At 43.8% G+C, this 27,183-nt stretch overlaps 1 protein-coding gene across 1 annotated transcript in view; it reads right to left on the reverse strand.

The window, feature by feature from the left end:
- The window catches only part of TOGARAM1 (TOG array regulator of axonemal microtubules 1), a 66,551-nt gene that overhangs the window by 14,353 nt on the left and 25,015 nt on the right, over positions 1 to 27,183 (reverse strand). Inside the window, exons 6-10 of the mRNA XM_063439457.1 lie at positions 21,608 to 21,766; positions 6,441 to 6,539; positions 5,771 to 5,925; positions 4,508 to 4,664; positions 3,758 to 3,841 (exon numbers count right to left, since the gene is read on the reverse strand). Coding sequence (XP_063295527.1) covers positions 3,758 to 3,841; positions 4,508 to 4,664; positions 5,771 to 5,925; positions 6,441 to 6,539; positions 21,608 to 21,766 — 654 coding nt within the window. The remainder of the gene's footprint in view (positions 1 to 3,757; positions 3,842 to 4,507; positions 4,665 to 5,770; positions 5,926 to 6,440; positions 6,540 to 21,607; positions 21,767 to 27,183) is intronic.

A 27,183-nucleotide genomic window follows, 5' to 3' on the forward strand; every position in this document is an offset into this window, starting at 1 on the left:
CGTCTTTTTTAACAGAACTTAACATTGGAGATAGTTTCAGAAAATATGGCAGTGCGGCCGGTCTGTTTTGAGCATGAAAATGTGCGTGAAGTCAGTCAAATGTGACTTCCAGGAATTTCCTGAACCCCTGCTCTGATCTGGGTGATTTTTGGATATGTTGTTCACCCAGATCAATATTGTGGGGATATGTTGAGTTTCAGGGTGTTTTCTATACTTTGGGGAAAATATGTTTGTTTCTGCCTGTGGATAATTCGGTTATTGTATTAGCTATTTTAATTATATCCTAGGCAGAGGGGAGGGCTTGTGTGCTGTATGTAGGAGTGTCGGACACTGTTGTATTGTTTTGAATGGTTTATGACCCTTGTGTGCCTGTGTACCATTGGTCCAGGGGGTGTGCCTCTGACCTGAAAAACTGTATAAATTGTGAATGCTTGCTTGCATTAAACAGACCTGCTTTACCCCTTTATGAAGCCTTGGCTCATGTTTGGGGGATGGGATAACCGCACTCTTGGGGATTGCTATAATCACAATACTCCCCTGAGTATAAGCTGTTGTAAGAGCTTGTTCCTGCTACGCTCTCTGGAGTAGGAGAGGTCTACCCACTGGAAGCTGGATCCTGGTCTTTGGTCCAGAGTGGGTGGAGGACAGCGAGACCCCGGAGTGCTTGGAGTCCTCGGCAAGCACTAGGAGCATCGATTGGCAGAGGTCAGAGTTCCAGCGGTCCATCACACAGAGGGTGGAAGATTTTGCAGCCGCCCACAATGGCCTGGCAGACAAATTACAAGTACTGGAGGACATGCTGAAAGCACAAAAGTGCAAGATCGCTGACCTGGAGGAACAACCTCTGCTTCAAAGGTGTACCAGAGACTGTCCAAAACCCCGACCTCTCCAACTATCTGATGGATCTGTTCCAAGAGCTGATACCAGGCACACACCCTGATCTGCTAGTGATAGACAGGGTCCACCAACTCCGCAGACCCAGCCACAGTCATGCAAGATGTGATAGAACACATCAATTTTTTCCACGTGACAGAGCGCATCACCAAGGCCTGCAGTAACACTGCACTCCATGAACCATTCAGCACCATCACAATTTTTGCAGACTTGTCAGCAAATATGATGCAATTTCAAAAATCATTGTCAGAGATCACTGCCACGTTCCGACCCAACGACCAGGCTTACAGATGGGGATACCCGGCGAAGCTACTCATCCAGAAGCAGGGGGTGACCCACGCCATGGCAACGCAAAAGGAAGGCCTGCAAAAGTTGAAGGACTGGGGTATACCATTGCCAGAACTCTCTCCAGCCACCCCGGCTAAAGTCCCCAGGCTGTTAGCAGAATGGTCCCAAGCCTGAATGCATTGTATATATTATATATGCCTCTTATAACTGTTTTGTAAGGTTAACCAAATGTCTAGATCCCTAGGTTTTGGAAGATCTATTTGAGTTTACAATACAGGCGTCAGTTTCCGTATAACATGACTGTATAGATTTACTGTCTACTGTGGGTGTGCTAAGACCCTTACCGCTACCTGGCTAGATACAGACACTGCCAGAGAATCTCCTTAAACGGTCATGCCACCAGAGCCAATTGACACCAAGAACTTTTGTGCTTTCGGTCTAAGTCAGTCCATATAACAAGCAGCCCTCTGACCTGAGGTGTCCCACAAAACAAAACATACAAATTAAAAAAATCTAAAAAAAACAAGTATACTGCTGAACAGGAGCAGTGGGACGGAGGTATTACTAAACAACCCTTTCGCTACCTATAGCTCTTATTGGGCCTTACCAACTGAGCAACTCAGAGACCACCCAAGATCACATGGTCTAACCATGGCCCGGTCCACTTAGCCTTAAATTGAAATTTGTTGTGTATGACTAAGGGACATTGGCGTCTCAACAAGTCGCTGCTGTCCGATGGTCCGTTTTGGGAGTCAGTTCAGTCTGCATTGACTGACTACTTCCGAAACAATGAGGTGGGCGAAGTAACAGAAGTGGGGGGGTGGAATGCTCACAAGTAGTGGTCAGAGGGCTCTTTATTAGGAGATCCTCCTACCTCAAAAGACAAAGCCATGCCAGACTGACAGGTACCTATAAAAAAAATTGGCAAAACCTTCAGCACAAAGTAAGACACAACCTACACAGGCACTACTGGCTGAGATTAATGCCCTACATACGACCATAGACGCCCTACAGGCAGAAAAAAACAACTGCCTACTACATAAACTGAAGAACACTATACCACACCTCAGGCAAAGCCACCAAGTGATTGGAGACTAGGCTCCGAGCTAAGATGGCGCAGTCCAAGATCCCCCATATCTAGAAACACATCGACCCCCAAGTGATGAAATTATACAACCTACAAACACCTGACTAGAGTAAAAATCTGCAAAGCGACACACATATAACCCACATTACACCATTGGATATCGAGCGATACCTTAATAACGTCGCACTGCCTAGACTTACGGAGGAACAAACACGATCCCTCCTACAGCCTATAACCATCCCCGAAATCATACAAACTACTGAGGCTGGCTCCAAGGTATACAGCCCCAACCATGCACTAGCTTTTACACCACCACTGAGGGTGTTTTAGACAAGATCTTAATCCCCCCTCTCCCCACAGAGAAAACAAAAACAGAGATCAGGGTGGAGGGATAGGACTTGTGCACTGGTCAGCTACATTGTGAGAGCTAGTTAGGCAAGTAGAACATACCCTACGCGTTTTTCCCTAACATTCAGTTAGGCAGCAGCCAATGTAAATGCAGTATTTTTTCAGTTTATCAGGGGCAAATATTACCTTTGAGGGACAGCCACCTGAGGTGGCCTTAGAAATCCCTAGACCAACTTCATGGAGCGGTCCTGCAATCTTTGCAGGACCGATTTTTGGTATTTTCACACTCAGAGATGCATTGAGTCAGTGCAATGTCCTTCATCCAATCAGGAGTGATCGAAATCATCTCTAAGAGGAGATGCTGATTGTTGGTAAATCCACTGCTTCCCCGTAGGGCATTGGAGGGCTAGTGTGCATGCACACTCAATGAGACAGCTGCTCTTCCTTTCCGGTCTGTCTGAGGTCAACTTGTTCACAGGCCCATAAATCCAGATAGTCACCTCTAAACTATTCCTTTAGCTGACGTTTAGTGCTGTTACTCCAACACCAACTGGGATGTGATCACAGAATTTCTGAAATCTTTGGAGACTTGAGACAGCTGCTAAGGTAAGGTTAGACATTACAAGCAGATCTGCATTGGAAAGCATGCAGCTGGGAATTAGTAAAATAGACATTGTGCCAAATGAGTCTGGATAGCACACAAAATATGTCAACCCTCTCTGTGAGGGTTGACATATGAGCCTGATGATTGAATAGCAAAGAAAAAAAGTTACCTGCGTTCTTCCCAAATCCCTATACATTTTTATACAAATGGAGGTTATTTTGTTTCTCCAATGGCCATGAGAGACTTTAGCCCGCCTGCCACGTCAAGGCAGACCTCTCAGGTGAGCCCTACACTAACCTTTCATCCTGCTTCCTTCAGCTTCCGGCAGAGACACCACGTTCTGTCTTATTAACCCCTAATAAGGAACACATGGGATGGGCGGCAGCATTGTAACATAGCTGTGTGATACAAAGTAAATACAAAAAACAAGTCCTGCACAGCAGCAACAACCATAGTACACATTACTTCTAGAAGCCTGACACAGCCTGATGCTTGGATAGCAAACACTAGAACAATGGATTGGCTTAATGCCCTACCTGATGTCCTCTTCAGACTGGATGCTCTCCTTAAGGATGGAGGACTGCCAACCCATTCCAGCTTGTCAGATGCCGATTTATGTGCTGAATAAAATAAGAAGACATTTACAAAAAAAATTTCAAAAGGAGTTTCCAATCATTTAAGAGAATCCATTATCTTCTCAGCTAGACCTCGGCTTACGCCAGTAGGAGCATTTAACAGAATATGAAATTTTTCATTTCCAGCATTTTTTATGATGAAATAAGTTACATAAATACATGTTGAAATGCAACCTAGTAGTGAGTGCCTGTAAATCCCTTTTTTCTATTTTGCAATATGCATTTCGCACTATTATTCACTCTGTTTATTTATAAAGTTTATTATTTATTTTTGGGAATTCCATTATTACATTTGGAGCGGTAACAGGAGACTGTACACCTTACAGGATATTCCAAATATAAAAGGACCTCAAATAAAAGGATGGTAGAAACCTTGGATCTACCTATATCCTCAGACAGGGATTATACTGTCTTTGCCTTATCCAGCAGAGCTCTTGGGTAGCTCTGGAACACATGTAAGACAGTATAATCCCTGTCTAAGGATACAGGTAGATCTTGATGGTAGAAACATTGGTTTGATGGTTTATCCTTTTATTTGAGGTCATTTATATTTGGAATATCCTGTAAGGTATACAGTCTACTGTTACACTATTACATTTGGCACTATGTTTCTCTCGTTCTATTTGAATATAGCAAAATGCAGGGACTTGCCTTCAGTTAGCGACGGGCCAGGATCGGTATGAGACAACCGTTCCCGTGGAATCTCTTCTTTCCTATCAGATCCCTTGTAGTCTACCAGTTCTTTGAGGCTGGGCTCTCTCTTCAGTCTCATTTTGTCACGAGCTGATTTTGAAATGGTTACTTTGACCTGGAAAAATTTTGAAATTAGATAATAAATCAATACCAATTCAAAATACCCACTAAAAAGGCACTGTAACATTTTCCCCATTGTCCAAACCCATCTCTAAACTTGCAACAGAGGGGGAGTCTGAAGATATGGACCAGTTATATCAGGGCTTGACAAAGTAACTTTTTTTTTTTGTCTCCTAGATTCCAAAATAATTAGAGAATACATTTTGTTAGTTTTTTTTTTTTTTAAACTAGCAAAGTTTGTCTCCTACTTAACGAGAAATATGTAATTGAACAGGATACAGGGACAGGTTATATAGTGTCCCTTCAAGAATTTTATAAGTCACTAATCTGTAGTGGTTCTAAACCCTGGAACAATGTAAATGCTGCATTTTCAGAGAAAAGGCAGTGTTTACATTGCTACCTAGTAACACCTCTAGTGTCAGTCACTCAGACGGCCCCTAGAGAGTTCTGTGTCAGTGCTGCACATTGTGCAGCACCAATGATCTGCATGGAGGCGCTGAATGTTACCCATAAAGAACATGCGCAATATCCTCCCAATGCTTTTCTATGAGAAAGTATTTCTTACGCTAGATTATAAAGATTGAGGAGCTCAGCCATGGAGGCAGGGACCAGCACAGCATGGGGGGAAAAAAGGTGAGTGATCGGAGGGGGGCAGGTACCTAAACTGACAAACACACACAAAGTGACATTTTCTATTTTAATCCACCCAGTCTACCTTTGGGAGAGTTGAATGGATCCTTCCCTGGGGTCCAGTGGGGCTGCACTCTCCTCTCACGAGAGGAAGCAGTAATCTACCTGCAATCCCTCTCTGCTCCGTCGCGCTCTCTGACGTCACTCCGGCCCCAGCATCACTACATATTCTGGCAGCATCACTATACAGCGCGAGGAAACAGAGGAGCTGCAGGAAGATTACTGCTCTCTCACACACTGCCCTAGCTGGCCGCCTCCATGCAGCCAAGGGCAACACTTCAGCCAAAAGACTAGAAATTTCACCCCTGGTGCCTGTGATTTGTCAGTCGCCGTGGCACCTGGGATTTGTTAATCCATGAGTTATATTATTTAGGTTATTCCTGTAAATAAAATAAAAGCAGCTGAGCTCACCTCACTCTCTGTGGTGCTATTTGTCTGCTGTACAGCCCGTCCATAGATACCAGCCAGAGGCTGAACGCTTTGCTTCAGGTTAACAAAATCGCTAGGAGCTGCGAAGGAAGACTGATACTCCTCTGACGTCTTCCCAGACACACAGCCAAACACACCTTGAAAAATAAGAGGAAGTGACGTTAATGAAACCAAAGATTACCTTATAGAAAAATTGGTGGCCCCTCTTGAATTACAGTAGTCCATATGTAGATAATAGAGCTTGTAATGTATACAACAGCAGAGAATCATGGGAAATGTAGTTTATGAACGAGTGAAGAGCTGCATACTAATATGACAGAGGGAAGATGGGTATTCTGCTCTCCCAGCTCCCTCCTTCCAATGACAAAATTATTGTTCAGAGTTGCTACACATGGGTTACGATTTTGTCTAATTTAAATCATTGGAATGTTTTGTCACCATTTCATCTCACCACAACTTTAATAGAAGAGAAAATAAAACACATAAATGCGAACACTGCAAAATATGGACTGGAAATCAAGACCAAAAATAATGCAGTGTTCTCTGGGAGTGACACGGACACCCTTTGCCATTATGGCGGTGTGATCATGAAACGTAATGCATTCATTTATCTGAGATTTTATCCATCTGTGAGTTAAAGCAATGTCCACACCTTTTCCGATAATGGCTACAGAGTCTTCTGCAAGGAAGCTGCTCAATTCAGTGTCAGAGGCGCCAAGCTGCTGAAAATTTGAATATGACCCAGGGATTCCTGGAGATAAAGAAATAGAAATCAGATTTTGTATGTTAAATAAGAAATATATTTATATACTTTATTCATATACACACATTTTTTATTTTTAAAAAAAGAAATAAATAACAATAAACTATTGGACTTGTGTGTGTCTTTTTGTTAAGTTTGCATTTTAAAGTGGAAGTATTTGGGACCATGACAACTTATGTCGATTTTACATAAATACAAAGTGTCCCTTGAAATGAGAGCCATATTTGGTTTATTGGAATAAAGCTGTTCTGGTGAGAATAGGTGGCTGTGATTTAGCTTATGAACAAGCACCAGATTCTGCACTTTGGGGTTAAATTGTTCATTTAAACAGTTTAAATTAGGTAACAGTGCAAGGAGGTCCATGGGCACTGACTTCAAGCAGTTAATTATATTGTTATGGTGCCAAGAGAATTCCTTTAAAAAGTCTTCATCAAAGCAGCAGGTTATAAGTGGAAACACTGTTTATAGTACAGCACAATGTAAAAGCATTACACTGCCATTGACAACGGCACGGTTACATCACACGTAGGGGATCTTTACTTGCAAGATACTGTTAATTTCAGTCACACTAATCATTGGTGTTATGCTGTGGACTGTAGCTCCTTTGAATTATGTTTAAAAATGCCCACTAACCCCAAACTTGCACATGGTGCTCATTAACCCACAGCATTGTCATTTTGCTGGGACACCATAATGGGTTGTTATTACAACAATATTACCATAAGTTTTTAACCGCAGCCAAATGTACAAGTTGTGATCCAAAAAAAACGTAAACAAAACCTGGCATTTGCGCTTTATGTCTGTCCAACCGTAATTCACCTCTTTCATATTAAATGCACCCACACTTATTATATATCATTTTATTCAGGGGAATTGATTTAACATCAATTATTTAGGTATGGAACATAACTTAATTTGAATACAATATAAAAAAATGAGAGAAAATAAGATTTTTTTTTTTAATTTTCTTAGTTCTATGTGACATTCTAACTGTGAATGTCATAATACTGTTTGCTTTTACTGCAATAAAATACACATATTTGTATTCAGCGATGTCTCACGTGTAAAACAGTACCCCCTATGTACAGGTTTTATGGTGTTTTGGGAAGTTGCAGGGTCAAATAAAGCATGTTACACTTTTCAGGATTTTCACATTGAAATTTGCCAGTTTGGTTACGTTGCCTTTGAGACTGTATGGTAGCCCAGGAATGAGAATTACCCCCATGATGGCATACCATTTGCAAAAGTGGACATACACCATTTGCAATACCTTGGGTTGTCTAGTCTTTTTTAGTAGCCACTTGGTCACAAACACTAGCCAAAGTTAACGTTAATATTTGTTTGTGTGTGAAAAATGCAAAAAACTAATTTGAAAGCCAATTTTGGCTAGTGTTTGTGACCAAGTGGCTACTAAAAAAGACTGGCTAGTGTTTGTGACCAAGTGGCTACTAAAAAAGACTAGACAACCCAAGGTATTGCAAATGGTGTATGTCCAAAGTTAACGTTAATATTTGTTTGTGTGTGAAAAATGCAAAAAACTAATTTGAAAGCCAATTTTGCCCAGTGTTTGTGACTAAGTGGCTACTAAAAAAGACTGAACATACCCCATTTGCAATACCTTGGGTTGTCTACTTTTGCAAATGGTATGCCATTATGGAGGTAATTCTTATTTCTGGGCTACTATACGTTCTCAAAGCCAACGTAACCAATCTGGCGAATTTCATTGTGAAAAAACTGAAACACAAGCCTTATGTTTGACTTTGTAACTTTTGAAAACACCCTAAAACCTGTACATGAGGGGTACTGTTATACTCAGGAGACTTTGCTGAACACAAATATTTGTGTTTCAAAACAGTAAAAAGTATGACAGCAAAAATATCGTCAGTGTAAGTGCCATTTGTGTGCGAAAAATGCAATAAATTTCACTTTCCCTGACGATATCATTGTTGTAATACATTTTACAGTTTTGAAACACAAATATTTGTGTTCAGCGATGTCTCCCGAGTAAAACAGTACCCCCCATGTACAGGTTTTATAGTGTCTTGGAAAGTTATAGGGTTAAATATAGTGCTAGCAAATTAAATTCCCTATACTTTCGGCATGGGTTGTCAGGCAGGTCCCGCTAATTGTAATTAATTAGGATACCTAATTATGTAAAATGATTACATAAATATATATGTAAAATTATTATATATACACGTGTGTGGATATATATATGTATATAATTTTTTTACAATTATTTTTATTTATATATAGGTATACATGTAGTGATGTATACGTATATACTTAGGTATATACATATATATATTATTTCGTTCTACGTGTATTTTTATATCAATATATATATATTAATATCAAAATACAGTTAGAACTAAATTACACACATATATATATTTTTAATTATTTTTTTTTATTTTTTTATTTATTTTTTTAACGTATTTATATATTTTTTATTATAAAATATATATATATATAATTATAATTATGTATATATTTAATCAATATCCTTCTACGTGTATTTTGATATTAATATATATACAGTATATATAATTATATATATATATAAATATTAAAATACACTTAGTGTATGTGTAAATGTGTGCGTATATATATATACATACTTAGATCATATATATAATATATATATATAAATGATCTAAGTATATTTGATGTGTAACTGTATTTTATTTTATTTTGTAACATTAAGGGGTTAAGAGGGGAGCAGAGGGGCAGAGACAGTGTCAGCCAGTGATTTTACATCACTGGCTGACACACAGGATCAGTGATCACAGTGACAGGCTGTCACTGTGATCACCTCCTGCAGATCACGGTAATTGGCCACAGGGGGAGTGCCTGGGTGGCCAGGCATGCCCCCCACCGTGATCTGCAATGGGATCCTGCCTGCAGTTACTATGGGTCAGCCAATAGGCTGACACATAGTAACTCTGATCGCAGTGACAGGCTGTTACTGCGATCAGATCGCAGGGAGAGGCTGTCTCTGCATTCAGATCGCAGAGACAGCCTCTCCCTGCGATCAGACTCTGCAGATCGCGGTCACTGACCGCAGGGGGACTGCCTGGGGGGCCAGGCATGTCCCCCGACCGCGATCTGCACAGTGAAAATGCCGAGGCTCCATGTGTCAGCCGATTTTAAAATCGTCTGACACATGGTAAATACCGATCGCAGTGACAGCCTGTCACTGCGATCGGAAGCTGCAGACCGCGGTCCCCAGGCACAGGGGGGCTGCCTGGGGGGCCAGGCATGCCCCCCGACCGCGATCTGCAGCGGCCATGTGCCGCCGGCCACGTGGGAGGTAAGACCGCCCAGGACGTACTATGCCGTCCTGCGGCGTTTAGAGCCGCCCAAATAAGGACGGCATAGTACGTCCTGCGGTCTTAAGGGGTTAATAGAATCTCCTGCAGTAAAGTAAAAATGCAGATTTCTATCTGCAAATCAAAAAAAAAAAAAAAAGCTTGCTTTACTTAAAGCGGCACTGTCATGCCGAACTTACCTTTCCTCAATCTCTTCCTCTTCTCCCCCTCTCTCAGGATCTGTTCTCCGTTTCTTCCTGTCTGCTATAGTTTTCTTTAAAATCATAAGACAAAGTAGGGACTCTTTGCCTAATGGAGGATTTCTCCGCTTGACCAGCTCTGACCAGAGGAGGAGCAAAGTGTGCTTCATTTCCGCTGGTCAGAGCAATTTTCCCATAATTCTTACCTTTCCTCTGTGTTCCAGCGATGCTTCCTGTCATTTTAGACTAAACTGCCGAATTGCTCTCTAACTCAATGAAAACAGTATGTTCGTTTCTTTTAGAACGCAATTCGGCACTTTGTTCGTGTCAAATTTCATTCGAATGAATGAAACTCCAATCCTATTCGTGCTGTGGCTGCATCTTGCAGCCGCTTAGTAGATAGCTCCCTAATTCCCACGGTATCAGGGAGCTATCTACTAAAAGGCTGAAAGATTACTTAGTATTAGTAAATAATATGCCCCTACTCGCTATACCGCGAGTAGGGGCATGTCTAGTAACCTGTGGCTGCTCACTGTAAAAAAAAAAAAAAAAAAATCTAATAACCTCCCACCCTCCCTGCGCGGCTGGTGGGGGCACCCTAAATAACAATAAAGGGGGGGGGGCCTACTGTCCTCCCCCCCTGAGCGGCGGGTGAGGGCCCTAAATGAAGATCCCTCCCCCCAATCAAGGTGACTAGGGGTCCCAAGCCCCTAGTCACCCCCCCACCCAAATCAAACTATCCCCTACCTACCCCCCTCACCCTAAAAATTGTGAGGGGGGAATAAAATAACTAACCTGTTAAGAAAAATTAAACTTACCATTAAAAAGCCGTCAAACCCAAACTTAAAATAAAATTAAAAAAACAAGCGCAAAAAAAAAATCCCGACAAAAAATAAAAAATCCGACGCTAAAAAACCATAATCCGAGGGCGGAGCCAACCGCGAGCCGAGCTGGACGTGCTGTAGCTGAGCTCTGACAGGGACCGCGGGTAATCCACAAACATCGGGCGAACAACGCAATATGGGACACCCCAGAAAAGGTACCAACACAGCTCAAACCTCCCAGAAGCAGTCCATAGCAAAAACGGGCGCTCTCACCAAATTTTTTAAAGATAATCCGGCGAAAAACGCTGATGAAGTAGGCCCCAAAATGGCGGCGGAAGTATTAAACGAGCACTCTCCATCCTCACCCCCACTAAGCCCAGCCAGCTCGGACACAACTTCCACACACATAGATGCAGATCTGAGAGCTATACTGAACAATCTGCCAACAAAGCAAGATATCCATGCTCTGATTCAGAAAATGGAATCCTCCTTTCAAAATAAACTAGACAATATGGCGGCCGAAGTTAAAGGGGTAGAAGAAAGATTAGAAGCGCTTGAAGACAACCAAGACCACACACTCACTCAAGTTCAGCAAGTTCATCAGGCCCTGGAAGCTCAAAATACACAGATGGCCATGATGTACAGAGCTATAGATGATATTGACAATAGGGGAAGGCGCAACAATTTGCGGCTAAAAGGCATACCAGAAGTTGAAGGGGAAAACCTTCCTAAATTGTTACAAGAGCTATTCAATTATATACTCCACAAAGATCCAGCGGAGCACATTCTGTTCGACAGAGCTCACAGAGCACTGAGACCACGAGGCCCAGCCTCAGACGCCCCAAGAGACATAATTTGCCGTCTACATTATTTTGGGACAAAAGAAGAAATACTTCGAGAATTACGAAAAACATCCCAACCACTGCTCTTTCTGGGGGCCCAAATACAAATCTACCCCGACCTTTCATGGATGACACTACAAGCAAGAAGGCTTCTTAGACCCCTGACAGATTTACTACGTGCCAGAAACATCAAATACAGATGGGGATTCCCCCTCTCATTAACTGCCACACATAACGGAACCACCGCTACCGTGACCACGGCAGAGGATATCGCCATATTTACGTCAACTCTAAACTTACCCGAAGTGCAGATTCCCGATTGGTACGGCCCGATCCAAGCACCTCATAACTACCCCCGCCCTCAGAGATCGAGATGGCAAACACCACCAAAGAAGCGTCGTAATGACATCCACCTTCCTCAGCGGAACTCACAAAAGCAACAAACAGAACCTCACCGAATCTGACCAGATCTCGCCAGAGAAGGTCGGAAAACCACGTTAAAGACCAATGAGACTTTACCTATTTTTTGCCTACGGACCACCATCTTGTTTAGGACCGATCCAGACAATCCGCAAAAAGGGACTCAGACTTTGGTTTCGCACTATAGGAGGTCCCCCGTACCTCCCCCCATCGGTAACAAGGACTCCAGCACCTAGATTTGTCAAGAGACTCACAAGGGGACTTTGCCGCTGGGGAGGGTAATTACCCTATGCCACGGAGACGACAAGTGAAAAGGTAGAGGATTTCCGACCACCACACCGAAAGACAAGACTGTGCAACATCAAAATGACCTACCAAACCAATCCAGTGACTCTCACCGCTAGAATGGGATAGGTAACACACAATTTGTAAACGGCAATGCCTCCCCCCCTCTCAGCATATGCCTGAGCGGAGAGCCGAGAATGCATATTTACCTAAGAGTCTCCCGATTGTGTTAAATCACTTTAACAGGTTATTGATCAACTCTGCATCTGTATTCACTCTCCTACCCTCCCTCCCTCTGGCTAACCTATCACCCCCCCCCCTCTGAACCGCTTCCCCCGCTTGCTTTGACCCTCTGGGGCGTCGGGGGGCGGGAGGGACCCTCGGGGGCGACCCCAGGTCCTCTCCCCCGCGACATGCTCTTTTTCCATCCCCACCTTTCTATCTTGGTATTGTACAATGTATTGAAGAGGTACTGGTGGGCTGAGGGTAAATGGGGGCGGGGTGGGGACCAGGGGATACTACAACCAAGAGAGAGCGAGTGAGAGTGCTATTATAGTGTGAAACCATATCCAACTCTGTATGGATGAACGGCTCTAAAATTCCCTACGGGCCCAAGATGCCCGCTCGCAGCGCGTAAAGTGGTCCCACTTCCTTACAGTACTACTACGCCCGACACACATACCCAATCATAACAACTCAGGTGGATTACCCGCCACCACCCCTACCTCGCATACGCCACCCTAGACTTCCACCCCCCCCCACCACAGATAGACTGTGGAATCCTCTGTAGCAGCAATACAAGCCCAAGCGGTGCCTTACCTGTCTCCCCGTGTTCACTCAACACGCTAGGAGAAAGCCACCGGCTAAAAGGGCTTACCCATTCATAAGATTAAAGCACTCTCATTCGCTAGCTCCAGAGTATATCCTACGTATTTGTATATAGTTTGGATTCAATCCGGTTTATTTCTTCTTATTGTTACGTTGATATTTGCACCCACTGTAACTTTCTTAGAGTCATCTCTTCACACACACTACTACCTGGACATACAGCACTTACACAACCCCAATACTACACACTCTTGGACGCAGGGAGTCTTTCCCCCTCCCGGACTAACCCACCATGGCTACAATCCGTATAACGACCCTAAATGCGAGAGGACTTAACTCCCCTCTCAAAAGATCTATAGCTCTCAGGGAACTTCACGATCTTAGAACAGACATAGCGTTTCTACAAGAAACACATTTCAAAGCAGACTCAGCCCCAACCCTACGCAATAAACACTACCCGACAGGTTACTTTAGCAACTATGAAGGTTCCAAATCAAAAGGGGTAGCCATCCTTATCAATGCACATATACCCTTCACGTACATGTCACACCAATCGATCGCAGATGGCAGGCTTCTGGTAGTCAAGGGAAAGATAGGGAACACAGTAGTGACTCTCGCCAACCTATACCTCCCCAACAACAAACAATGCACACACACCCGCAAATACCTTACAGCAGTAGACAAAGTCACGGAAGGGATCCTTATTTTAGGGGGAGATTTCAACATCTCAATAGACTCGGACTTGGACACAACCTCCAAATACACCAAATACAATGCAACCTCCAGGTCCAGAATTGTCCAGCTCCTAGACGAGCATCATCTCTTCGACTGCTGGCGTGTGACACACCCCACCTCCCGAGACTATTCCTTTTTCTCAGCGGTTAAACAAACCTACTCGAGACTAGACATGCTATTTCTCCAGCATAGACACCTGCACCTCATACAATCCTGTGAATATGGCCCTATAACATGGTCAGACCATGGCCCCCTCTCCATGACAATCCAGATACCAAACTTGATCCCATCAAGATCACAATGGAAACTTAATGATACTTTACTCAACGACCCAACCCACGTAGCCTCACTACGGGAGACACTTACTAAGTATTTTGAAGAAAACTGCACCCCGGCAGTATCGCCCACGGTTATCTGGGAGGCCCACAAAGCTGTAATAAGGGGACACATAATCGCCCTAGCTTCCCGACAAAAGAAAGCGAGGGAGGCTCAGATTACATCCCTCACGACAGACATCAGAAACCTAGAACGCACCCACAAACACCACTTACGCCTAGATACCTACAAAGAACTAGTAGACAAGCGCTCCTCTCTCCAGACACTACTGAACGCAAAGGTCCAGAAATCACTCTTTTACTCCAAACATAAATATTACACCCAGAGCGGAAAATGTGGCCACATGCTAGCCAGGGCGCTACAAAAAGAGAGGCAACATTCATACATAACCCACATCAAAAACTCTACAGGGACTGTGACTCACCTATTGCCAGACATAATGAAAGAATTCCACTCCTACTATACTAACCTATACAATCTCAGGCCCCAGCCACCAGACCCAGAGGACATCCAAAACTTTCTCACCCAAAGACTAGCACAAACGATTCCACCCAACGCCAGACAAATACTAGACTCCCCAATTACACCCGAGGAATTTTCACTAATCACAAAACAGTTGCCGTTAGGAAAAAGTCCGGGGCCTGATGGCTTCTCGGCCAAATACTATAAAACGTTCTCCGCAACCCTGAACAAACCGTTTCTACAGGCCTTTAATTCCTTAAACCAAGGACACACCCTACCGCAAGAAACACTTGAAGCCCATATCACACTCATACCCAAACCAGGCAAAGACCCAAAAGAATGTGGCAGCTATAGGCCCATCTCCCTAATTAACGTGGACCTAAAAATCTTTACAAAGATATTGGCGGTCCGTCTCAAGCCCTATCTGCAGGGCCTAGTCCACCCAGACCAATCAGGGTTCGTGCCAGGCCGAGAGGCCAAGACTAATACCACCAAAGTATTGAATCTCATATACCAAGCACAGATGGAAAAGGACCCGAGCCTTATCCTCACGATTGACGCCGAAAAGGCGTTCGACAGGGTGGACTGGGCCCTGTTAAAGTCTACAATGCAGGCAATGGGCTTCGGGCCCAACTGGCTAGCTTGGCTCTCAGCCATTTACTCCAGACCGGGGGCTAAAATAAGGGTTAATGGCCAACTCACAGACACAGTTCACATCTCCAATGGGACGCGACAAGGGTGTCCCCTTTCCCCCCTTCTGTTCATCCTAACACTAGAACCCTTCCTCCAGGGAATCAGAGACAACCCGAATATTCAAGGTATTCAAATAGCGGACAGGGAGTATAAGGTCTCTGCTTTTGCAGACGACCTTTTATACACGATACGGAACCCCGAGACCTCGTTGCCTCACCTGCTACGGGAAATCGACCAGTATAACCTAGTGTCCAACTATAAAATGAACAGTAGCAAAAGTGAGATCCTGCCCTTAAACATCCCAGAAGAGCTAGGGTCCCGACTTAAACAGACATACCCCTTCCACTGGCCACAGACCTCAGTAAGGTACCTAGGAATACAACTCACAAATACACTTAGCAAAACATACGAACTCAACTTTCCCCCACTGTTAGCCAACATAGATCGGGATTTAAAAAATTGGAACAAACCCCAATTCAGTTGGCTATGCAGAGTACACATACTAAAAATGGCCATCCTACCAAAATTCCTCTATGCACTACAAACACTGCCTATAAAAATACCAGCCGCTTTCTTTAAAACGGCGAAACACATCCTCTCCACCTTCCTATGGGCTGGTAAACGCCCGAGAACCCAATATTCACAACTGACGAGACATAAGTCACACGGAGGCCTAGGAGTACCAGACATAGAGACTTACCACAAGGCGGTGGTCCTCTCCAGAATTTATGACTGGACTAATGCCGGTAACCAGAAACAATGGGTACAATTAGAAGCGGCAAGCCTAAAAGTTCCCATTAGCACAATACCCTGGCATGAAACAGGTCTGACATTGATTAGACAAAACCACTCAGACCACCCTACAGTAACCCCCACGCTGAAATATTGGAACAATATCAAAAAACTTGAAAACATTGCCCCCTACCCCTCCCCACTATACCCAATAACTAACAACCCATATTTTGAACCGGGCCTCTCAAAACACGCCTACCGAAACTATGGGACCCAACAAGACCAACTATGTCTAAAAGACGTAATCGATGCGGAGGGAATAGTCCCATTATCAAACCTAATCCAAACGCCCACACACACACCTATGCAATGCTACAATTATGCTCAGCTCTCACATTTCCTACAAACGCACCAATCACTCTCACAAGGTACTAGACCACTGTCCACATTTGAGCACAGGGCCCTCTTAGGGACAATGAAAAAGAAACACATCACCGTGTTCTATAAAATACTTCAGATGACCCTTCATGCCCAACTCCCAGATTTCACAAAGTCCTGGGAAAAGGAACTAAAATTTACATTAACATCTGACGAATGGGAAATGATATTTAAAAACACCTTTAAGTCCACTACTAACACTATTGCCCAAGAGAGCAATTATAAGCGCATTTCGAGATGGCATTTTACGCCAACCAGGTTACGAAACTTCTTCCCGAACACAACCAACCTATGTTGGAGATGCAAAACGGATATAGGGTCTCCGGGCCACATCTGGTGGTTCTGCCCCATAATTCAAACATACTGGAGCAAACTAACCACCATAATGACGCTTATAACGAAATATGCAGTTCCGCAAACCCCCGAGGTCCTCCTTTTCATGCTATATCCCACCCCCCTACCAAAATCCACACGCCTTCTGCTCCACCACCTGCTTACGGCAGCTAATGCCCTAATTCCTCTCAAATGGAAGCAAAACACACCTCCATCCATTAGGGAATGGATCAACAAGGTAGACTCCATCAGACAGATGGTGGAACTCTCTCATTCTATAGCGGGCACGTATGATGTATTCACGTACACCTGGGCACCATGGGATAAATATATCAAAGACTCGGCACTATCCCCTCTCCACGATACTTAGTCCACAGTAATAACTACGGGCGAGATCGCCGAAGCTCCTTCCGGGCAGTTGTCACCTCTTAGAACAACGATATACTTACCGTTATCAATATTGTAACAGTGGTGTTTAAAAGGTTTATCATTCTTTAAATATGCAGTTGTACATAAATGTCATTTCACCCCAGAACACTGTAATATGGTACTTGTTCTGCAATGTATTGACTCATTTATTCATTTATTGTAAAGTGCAAAATTGAATAATAAAATTTTTTTTGAAAATTAAAAAAAAAAAAAAAAAAAAAAAAAAAAAAAAAAAACCATAATCCATCTTCACCCTTCGAGGGCCCGCCGCATACTGAGCTCCGCAGGGCGAGTCAAGGCTTATAAAGCCTTGCCCCGCCCTGCAATTAAGCTTAGAACACTCTGATTGGAATTTTCCCATGCTGTGTAAAATTCCAAAGAGCACTCTGATTGGCTTAAACCAACCAAAGAACTTTCCCACGCTGTGTAAAATGACAAAGAGCACTCTGATTGGCTAAAACAAACCAATCAGAGTGTTCTTAGCCTAATTGCAGGGCGGGACAAGGCTTTATAAGCCTTCCCCCGCCTGCGTAGCTCAGTCTGCGGAGCCCTCCATGGGTGAAGATGGATTATTTTTTTGCGCTCGGGTTTTTATTTTATTTTAAGTTCGACGGGTATGATGGCTTTTTATTTAGCTTTTTTGGGGGCTGAAAAATGAAGATTTTAGAAAAAAAGATGATGTCAAATGGTAAGTTTAATTTTTTTTTTCCAGGTTAGTTATTTTATTCCCCCCTCACTATTTTTAGGGTGAGGGGCTAGGTAGGAGATAGTTTGATTTGGGGGGGGGGGGGGGGGGGGGGTGACTAGGGGCTTGGGACCCCTAGTCACCTTGATGAGGGGGATTTTCATTTAGGGCCCCCACCCGCCGCTCAGGGGAGAGGAGGACAATAGGTGTCGTCGTTTCCCCCCCCTTATTGTAATTTATGTATTTTTTTATACAGTGAGCAGCCACAGGCTGCTCACTGTTTAGTAGATATGCCCCTACTCGCGGTATAGTGAGTAGGGGCATTCGGGAGATTGTAATCTCCCCTGTGCTATTATGGGGGTCATACTGACCCCCATAGAGTGAGAGTGGGACCTGGGGGGCTTATGAAGTGGCGGGGAGCACTGCTCCCTGCCGCTTCTATCTTTACATATTACAAGGAGGGAGCTGCGTGCTGGTAGCTTCCTCCTTGTAATAAACTGAACGAACAAACGAACACTGATATTCAGTGTTAGTTTGTTCATCTGATTTTTGCAGTTTATTGATAAGCCTTCTATGTGCAACAGTGTCAAAAGCCTTACTGAAATCTAGGTAAGCAATGTCTACTACACCACCCTGATCTATAATTTTAGTTACCCAATCAAACAAAATCAATAAGATTAGTTTGGCATGATCTCCCTGAAGTAAACCCATGTTGTCTCTGATCTTGAAATCCATGTGTTTTTAGATGTTCAACAATCCTATCCTTTAACATGGTTTCCATCACTTTCCCCACTACTGAAGTAAGGCTTACTGGCCTATAGTTGCCCAACTCCTCCCTATTACCTTTCTTGTGAATGGGCACAACATTTGCTAACTTCCAATCTTCTGGGACTACTCCTGTTAACAATGATTGGTTAAATAAATCTGTTAATGGTTTTGCTAGTACACCACTAAGCTCTTTTAACAGCTTTGGGTGTATTCCATCAGGTCCCATTGACTTATTTGTCTTTACTTTTGACAGTTGAAATAGAACCTCTTCCTCTGTAAACTCACGTGTAATAAATGACTCATTTATCCTTTTTCTTAACTGAGGTCCCTTTCCTTCATTTTCATCTGTAAATACCGAACAAAATATTAATTGAAGGAAGGTATGTAGATGAGGATAAAGGTCCAGCTGACTGCCTCTTTTGTTTTTAATCTAACTAATCCTTGTTTTACTTTTCTTTTCTCATTATATATCTAAAAAAAGTTTTGTCCCCTTTTTTTACTGACTGTGCTATTTTCTCTTCTGTGTGTGATTTAGAAGCTCTTAGAATGACCTATAAGATTAGGCAGAAAGCATTTAGTAATTATAAAAAAAAACCAGAGTGAGGAAGACATAACTTGCTTAGCCTCTAACTTTTTGTTTTCTACTATTTTGGCCACATCTGCGGAGTACCACCGTGGTTTCTTGAATTTTTTGCTTTTACTGACAAGCCTAATGCAATTTTCTGTTACTTTCAGTAGTGCAACTTTTAAATAATCCCATTTCTTTTGGACTCCATTTAAATTGCTCCAGTCTGATAATGACTCCTTTACACATATTCTAATTTTAGAAAAGTCTGTTTTTCTAAAGTCTAAAACTTTTGTTTTTGTGTGGTGTGACTCAGTCACTGTTCTTATATTAAACCACACTGACTGATGATCACTGGATCCTAAACTTTCACCTACAGTAATATCGGATACCAAATCTCCATTTGTTAACACTAAATCTAGTATGGCCTCTTTACGAGTTGGCTCCTCAACGACTTGTTTTAGAGACAATCCCAGTAGGGAGTTTAGAATATGTGTGCTCCAGGCACAAGTAGCTATTTTTGATTTCCAATTCACATAAGGAAGATTAAAGTCACCCATGATGATAACTTCCCCCTTCATTGTCATTTTAGCTATTTCTTCAACTAGTAGATTATCTAACTCTTAAATTTGTCCTGGGGGTCTATAAATCACACCTACACGAGTTACTGTGTGATTACCAAATTCTAACGTAACCCAAACGGACTCTATATTCGCCTCACTAACCTTTATTAGGCTAGATTTTATGCTATCCTTCACATACAGGGCCACCCCTCCCCTGTCTTTTCTATATAAAGAGTACCCTGGTATTGCTATGTCCCAGTCATTTTTCTCATTATACCATGTCTCAGTAACAGCGACTAAATCTACACATCAGTTGCCATTATTGCCACAAGTTCATGGATCTTATTCCCTAAACTGCAAGCATTTGTAGACATGACTCTAAGCTTATCATTTTTTAACACACTTGCTACAGGCACCTTCTGTCCTTGTTTTGGGGGACAATTGGATTGATGTTTTATCACCCTTTTGCCCCCCCCCCCCCCCCTCCTAGTTTAAATACATCCTAGCAAAACCTCTAACTTGTGGCTTGGTGAATGGTGTCGGGAGCAAGAACTTGGCTTTATTGCTCATGGTAGCTCTGTTTGGAATGGAAATAAACTGTACAAAAAAGATTGAACTGCTCACTGAGAACATTTGTTTCCTTTTGAGAAAGATGCAAACAAAGTCCCTAATACGCATCCACCTGTCATTCTGAGTGTTATGCACAGGCAGAACTTCAGAGAATGACAGTGTGGAAGCAACCTGCCGTATATCATTGGCAAAAACACTAAAAACGTCCTTAACCTCTGAAACCTCATTGCAAGCCAAGTCATATAGTTTAATCTTATAAAATACATTACAATAATTTATAACAGAGTTTACGTCTATATTTATATTTTTATTTAATAAAATATCTAAAAGACAAAACTTTATTGCTTCCAAGACAATCCTTCTTTTATATAGTATTTTCAATTATTTATATATTTTAAATAGAGGATCTCATACTAACTATATAATATTATGGCTAAAGAAATCTGTATGGTTAGCCCTGTTAAGTTCTATGCTTTAAGACGTTATAGTGGTAAATAATGGAACCAGCTGCGGTTACACTATGAAAACTATTAAAGGAACACTATAGTCACCTAAATTACTTTAGCTAAATAAAGCAATTTTAGTGTATAGATCATTCCCCTGCAATTCAACTTTAATCCCATACAGGAGGCTCTTGCAGGGTCTAGCAAGCTATTAACATAGCAGCGGATAAGAAAATCTTAATTAAACAGAACTTGCAATAAAGAAAGCCTAAATGGGGCTCTCTTTACAGGAAGTGTTTATGGAAGGCTGTGCAAGTCACATGCAGGGAGGTGTGACTAGGGTTCATAAACAAAGGGATTTAACTCCTAAATGGCAGAGGATTGAGCAGTGAGGCTGCAGGGGCATGTTCTATACACCAAAACTGCTTCATTAAGCTAAAGTTGTTCAGGTGACTATAGTGTCCCTTTAATTTATTTTTTATAAATGTCAACATTCAAGCACTGGGTGACGGCCTAAACTGCACCAGGCATTTGGGTAAATCAAAGAATATCCCTTAAAATAGGGACCAAGATAACATGCAAAAGACATCTAACCTCTCGTAGGTTTTACAGGCTTCGGAGGGTCTTTGGACGGATATCTCATGGGACCAGGAGAAATTTGTTTGAAATGGTCGTCCTCTGTGTCCATAGCACCGTTTCTGTAGCTCATACGCTGACCAATGACGCTCACCGGCTTCTCCATGGTGTCGAACCCTGTGTAACAGACAAAATGTCAACAAACACACACAAGTTACTAAGAAGGTGACAATTCTGGCTGCTCATCACATGTCCGAACCAAGAGTGTGAAATGTTAAGGCCATATGGTAAAGTCATCAAATGGCTATTTTACCTTCTGCTATAAAGCTGGAGATTTCTTAATCCTTTCAAATAGTCCTATTTTTAATTTGGTGAAAACGAACATCAAAGAGTTGGAGTAAGAATGATCCAGTATCATTTAAAATTAATGTATTTAACAATTATCCTCTCATCCAGTGATCAAGGTGACATGTTATTTGCTGATGGAATGGTGTAGTGGGAAATAGAGAGGAAAATTGCTCTTATTAAATGATCTCTGTACCCAATCAGATGAGACGAGGAAAGGATGGGTTGACTGCTCGCAATTCTTAATGAACGGACAGAATGCTTCAGATTGTGTGAGTTGGATGACATTATCCACACACACCGACACATACCGTAAATCACACATTTTAGCGTCGTACACAAAAAAGCTGCAAAGTTTAAAATAACGGACTGCTCAGCACTTCCAGCCAGGTACTGGAACACACCTGCCACAATGCCAATGTGCCCCATTTTTGGCAGGTCCTATCCTAGCAACTTATACCTGCGCTTATTAGATTAAGACACTTACTTGGGAAATGCTCCCTCCTAAGACTCCCTACTTGGGAAATGCTCCCTCCTAAGACTCCCTACTTGGGAAATGCTCCCTCCTAAGACTCCCTACTTGGGAAATGCTCCCTCCTAGGACTCTCTGCTGAGGAAGCATTTCAATCACATGGATTTCAAGATAAGAGACAGCATAGGTTTACTTCAGGGAGATCATGCCAAACTAATCTTATTGATTTTTTTGATTGGGTAACTAAAATTATAGATCAGGGTGGTGCAGTAGACATTGCTTACCTAGATTTCAGTAAGGCTTTTGACACTGTTGCACATAGAAGGCTTATCAATAAACTACAATCTTTAAGTTTGGATTGCAATATTGTTGAATGGGTAAGGCAGTGGCTGAGTAACAGGCAACAGAGGGTTGTAGTCAATGGAGTATATTCGAAGCTTGGGCTTGTCACCAGTGGGGTACCTCAGGGATCTGTACTTGGACCCATTCTCTCTAATGTTTTTATCAGTGATATTGCAGAAGGTCTTGATGGGAAGATTTGTCTTTTTGCTGATGATACTAAGATATGTAACAGGGTTGATCTTCTAAAAGGGATAAAACAAATGGCAAATGATTTAGGTAAACTGGCAAAATGATCAGAGTTGTGGCAGCTGATATTTGACCCCTTAGGGACTGCGACATACAGGATACATCAGACAAAAAAAGGTTAACAACCGCTGGCATACCCTATATGTCTGCAGCAAATATGAACGCTGGAAGTGATCTGATCGCTTCCAGACGCTCTAAGGGTATTGCAGGGATGTCTCAACGACGGGCCGCCGGGCGATCAATTCTGGGTTGCTCCACGTGGCGTCCGGCAGTGAGGCGGAGCATCGGAAGCCATCAGACTGCAGGTCCCCTCTCCCTCCCACCACCCATGCCCGATTGCTGAAGGGGTGAAAACCCCTTCAGTGACTTACCTAAGACCCCTGCCGATGTCCCTCGGCGGTGGTTTCAGGCCGCCGCCGCTCCTTCCCTTCATTGCGTCAGCCGGCGGGGGAGACTAATTCCGCCCGCTGGGTGAGGAGACCTAATGCACATGTACGGCAATGCCGCGCATGCGCATTAGAGCTCTCCATAGGAAAGCATTGAAAATGATTTCCTATGGGGAATTGAGCGACGCTGGAGGTCCTCACGCTGTGTGAGGACAACCAGCAACGCTCTAGCACAGAAAACCTGTGCTATGAAGCAGGAAGTGCCCTCTAGTGGCTGTCTAGTAGAGAGCCACTAGAGGAGGAGTTAACCCTGCAAGGTAATTATTGCAGTTTATGAAAACTGCAATAATTACACTTGCAAGGTTAAGGGTAGTGGGAGTTGGCACCCAGACCACTCCAATGGGCAGAAGTGGTCTGGGTGCCTCGAGTGTCCCTTTAATAACAAACCCCTACCTCCCCCACCGAACTACATCCAAGGTAATCCTTCTTACTTTCCCGATCGCCACCAATTGGGACAAGCATCTGCAAGATAGGTCATTAAGAAAAGTACATCCCCCTTTACCCTATAAAGGGCTTCCCCAGCAAACTCACCTCAGTTGTAGCAAGAATACACACCTAACTCACACACTGTAAGCAAAATTGTAATTAAGAGGGAGGGAGATTTGTACTGCCACCATAGTAAGAAAAAAAGAATTTACGTAGAGTAAAAAATTCAGATTTTTGTGACATATGGTGGCAGTATGTATGTATGTATGGGATATAGCTAGATTCCCAATCAGGTGGGCATTATGCATAAACAGCTTGAAGTACCTACGCCCTAACACAATTTTAGAGGCAGAGAGTAAATCTAGCCTAAAAATACTGGACATTTTGTAAGGTGATAAAAGCTGACCAAGAAGCAGCCATGCGGATTTCTTCGTGTGAAGCAAGAGTTTTTCTCAGCCCACGAAGTGGCCATTGCCTTTGTGGAATGCGCTGTGAAAGATGCTGCCGAATCAAAACTACTGAAGCATAGGCAATATGATTAAAGGACCACTATAGTGCCCTGAGGGTGACCCAACCCTCAGAGTCCCCCTCCCACCAAGCTGGATGGAGAGGAAGGGGTTAAACTTACCTATTTCTCCAGCGCCGGGCGGGGAGGTCTCCTCCTCTTCGGCTGAATGCGCATGCGAGGCAAGAGCCGCGCGCGCATTCAGCCAATCCATAGGAAAGCATTATCAATGCTTTCCTATCGACGCTGGCGTCTTCTCACTGTGATTTTCACAGTGAGAAGCGCGGAAGCACTCTAGCGGCTGTCAATGAGACAGCAGTTTCTCTATATGTTTATAAATGGGTTAATCCAGCCTCTAGTGGCTATGTTTATAGAAAAAACGGTTAATCCTAGCTGGACCAGGCACCCAGACCACCTCATTAAGCTGAAGTGGTCTGAAGTGGTCTGGGTGCCTATTGTGGTCTTTTAACGAAATAACGAGAAATAGAATCCCGTCTCAGAAAGAACTTCAGGATTACAATTTGGTCTTAACGTTGAAACACCCAACCTGTGGAAATCTCATGAAGGATGTGTAAAATTGAACCAACGGAACAAATGAACTAGAAGATAATGACGTTCCTTACAACAATGTAGACACTACCCAAATCCTCATGTAAAGGCTAGAGGCAGAACGACTAGAAGATTATACGCTACAAGTGGACTCTGACTCATGAAGACTCAGGAGATGAAGGATCCACCATGCAGTGCCCTACCGTCAAAAGGAACCTTTTCAACACTTCCAGTATGATAGCCTGTCTTCCAAAAGTGTTTGAGATCGTAAGATCCCCAAACTTGAAAGTCATCTCCACCAAGGCCAATATCTGGCAGAACCACTGTTCCCAAGACTTCTTCAAACAACCAATCTTTCCGTACTGACCAAAGAGGTAACAGACAGAGCAGTCTACAGGAGAAAAAAGGTAAGCCCAGAGAAATACCCTTAGATAATTCACGTTGAATAGTTGGTCTATCTGTCCTGTACAGGGAGACAAACCTGAGAATCTTCATGCTCTCCCTCTTTGCCATAAGGTCTATCCGGGCACTCCAGATCTATAGACCCTTACTCTTGATCCCAGTGAGATTTGATCATGTTTACGGTCTACAATTTCTTGTGCCGAGGTTGTAGGTGATGACATTGTCGACATCATGAGTGGAGTGGAGAGAGGACCTCCCAGAGATCCTGAGCCCAGTACACAGTTTTGGTACATAACAGACAGGGCGATGCCAGAGGCAAGGTCTGTTTCAGCTGGCGTGAGGGAAACAGTGTCGTGGTTGTAATAGGTCCCTCAATCAACCAAAATCTGAATCGGTGAGGGGACTGAAGAACTGCCTTAAGAGCTCTGAAAAAGTTGACTTTTTCTTAGGACCAAGAACGCTGGAACATTAAGTTTCACCACAGAATGCATCTAACACAGGCTGGGTCGCTTGTCTAAATTCTCTACTCATTCTATAGGCAGAAAGGACAGCTTCTGCCTTTTTTTTTTTTGGTCTAGGAGACAAAAGTCCAAGATTTCCACACTTTGACCCAGAGGGAAGAATTTTCCACTGTATCGGCCAAATCCAGATTTAGCCCAGTTAACTGCTGGGATGTCTGACATCTTCAATTCATGCAATCTCATTTCCTGTCCTTATGGAGGATTTTTCGCTTTATTAATAATTGGACCTTTCCTTCATGAGTGTAGTAGATGCAGAGGTAACATTTTAAGGTTAACACAAACCTCAAAAAACCCTAGGTTTAGTGGAGAAGAAGAAAATACTTTATAGTATCCGTATCCAACCGTGTTGCTGTAGCGCTCTGCAAGCTACCCAAACATACTTAAAGGGCAAATGTCCCGATTATCAATAAGTAGCCCACATTTTACAGACCCGCCGGCGCCCCCATTTCACAGACCCGCCGGCGCCCCCATTTCACAAACCCCCGGCGGCCCGCATTTCACAGAACCGCCAACGCCCCCTTTTCATAGACGCGCCCACATTTTACAGACCCGACCGCCCATATTTCACAGATCCGCCCGCATTTTACAGGCCCGCCCCCTTTTCACAGACCGGCCCGGTTCTCACAGACCTGCCCACAGCCATTTTACAGACTCTCCCGCCCTCATTTTACAGACCCTCCCTCCTCTGCGACCCGCGACCCCCCCCCATTGCGCACACCCACCCGCGACCCCCCCATTGCGCGCGCACACCCGCGACCCCCCCATTGCGCGCGCACACCCGCGACCCCCCCATTGCGCGCGCACACCCGCGACCCCCCCATTGCACAGACCTGCCCACAGCCATTTTACAGACTCTCCCGCCCCCATTTTACAGACCCAACCACGACCCCTTTTCACAGACCAGCCCCCAATTTCACAGACCCCCCCACAATTTACAGACATGACCACCCGCATTTCACAGACCCGCCCTCCCCCATTTTACAGACCTGCCCCCATTGCACAGACCTACCCGCGACCCCCCCCCACTGCACAGAGCCACCCGCGACCCACCCCCCACTGCACAGACCAGCCCAGATTTCACAGACCCTCCCACCCCCATTTTACAGACCCCACCCTCCCCTCAGACCCGCCCACACCAGCCCCCAATTTCACAGGCCTTCCCACAATTTACAGACATGAACGCCCGCATTGCACAGACCCACCCGCGACCCCCCCCATATTGCACAGACCCACCCGCCACCCCCCCCCATATTGCACAGACCCACCCGCCACCCCCCCCCATATTGCACAGACCCACCCGCGACCACCCCCCCATATTGCACAGACCCACCCGCCACCCC

This window comes from Pelobates fuscus, chromosome 13 (assembly GCF_036172605.1).
Source record: "Pelobates fuscus isolate aPelFus1 chromosome 13, aPelFus1.pri, whole genome shotgun sequence".
In the NCBI taxonomy this organism is placed as follows: Eukaryota; Metazoa; Chordata; class Amphibia; order Anura; family Pelobatidae; genus Pelobates; species Pelobates fuscus.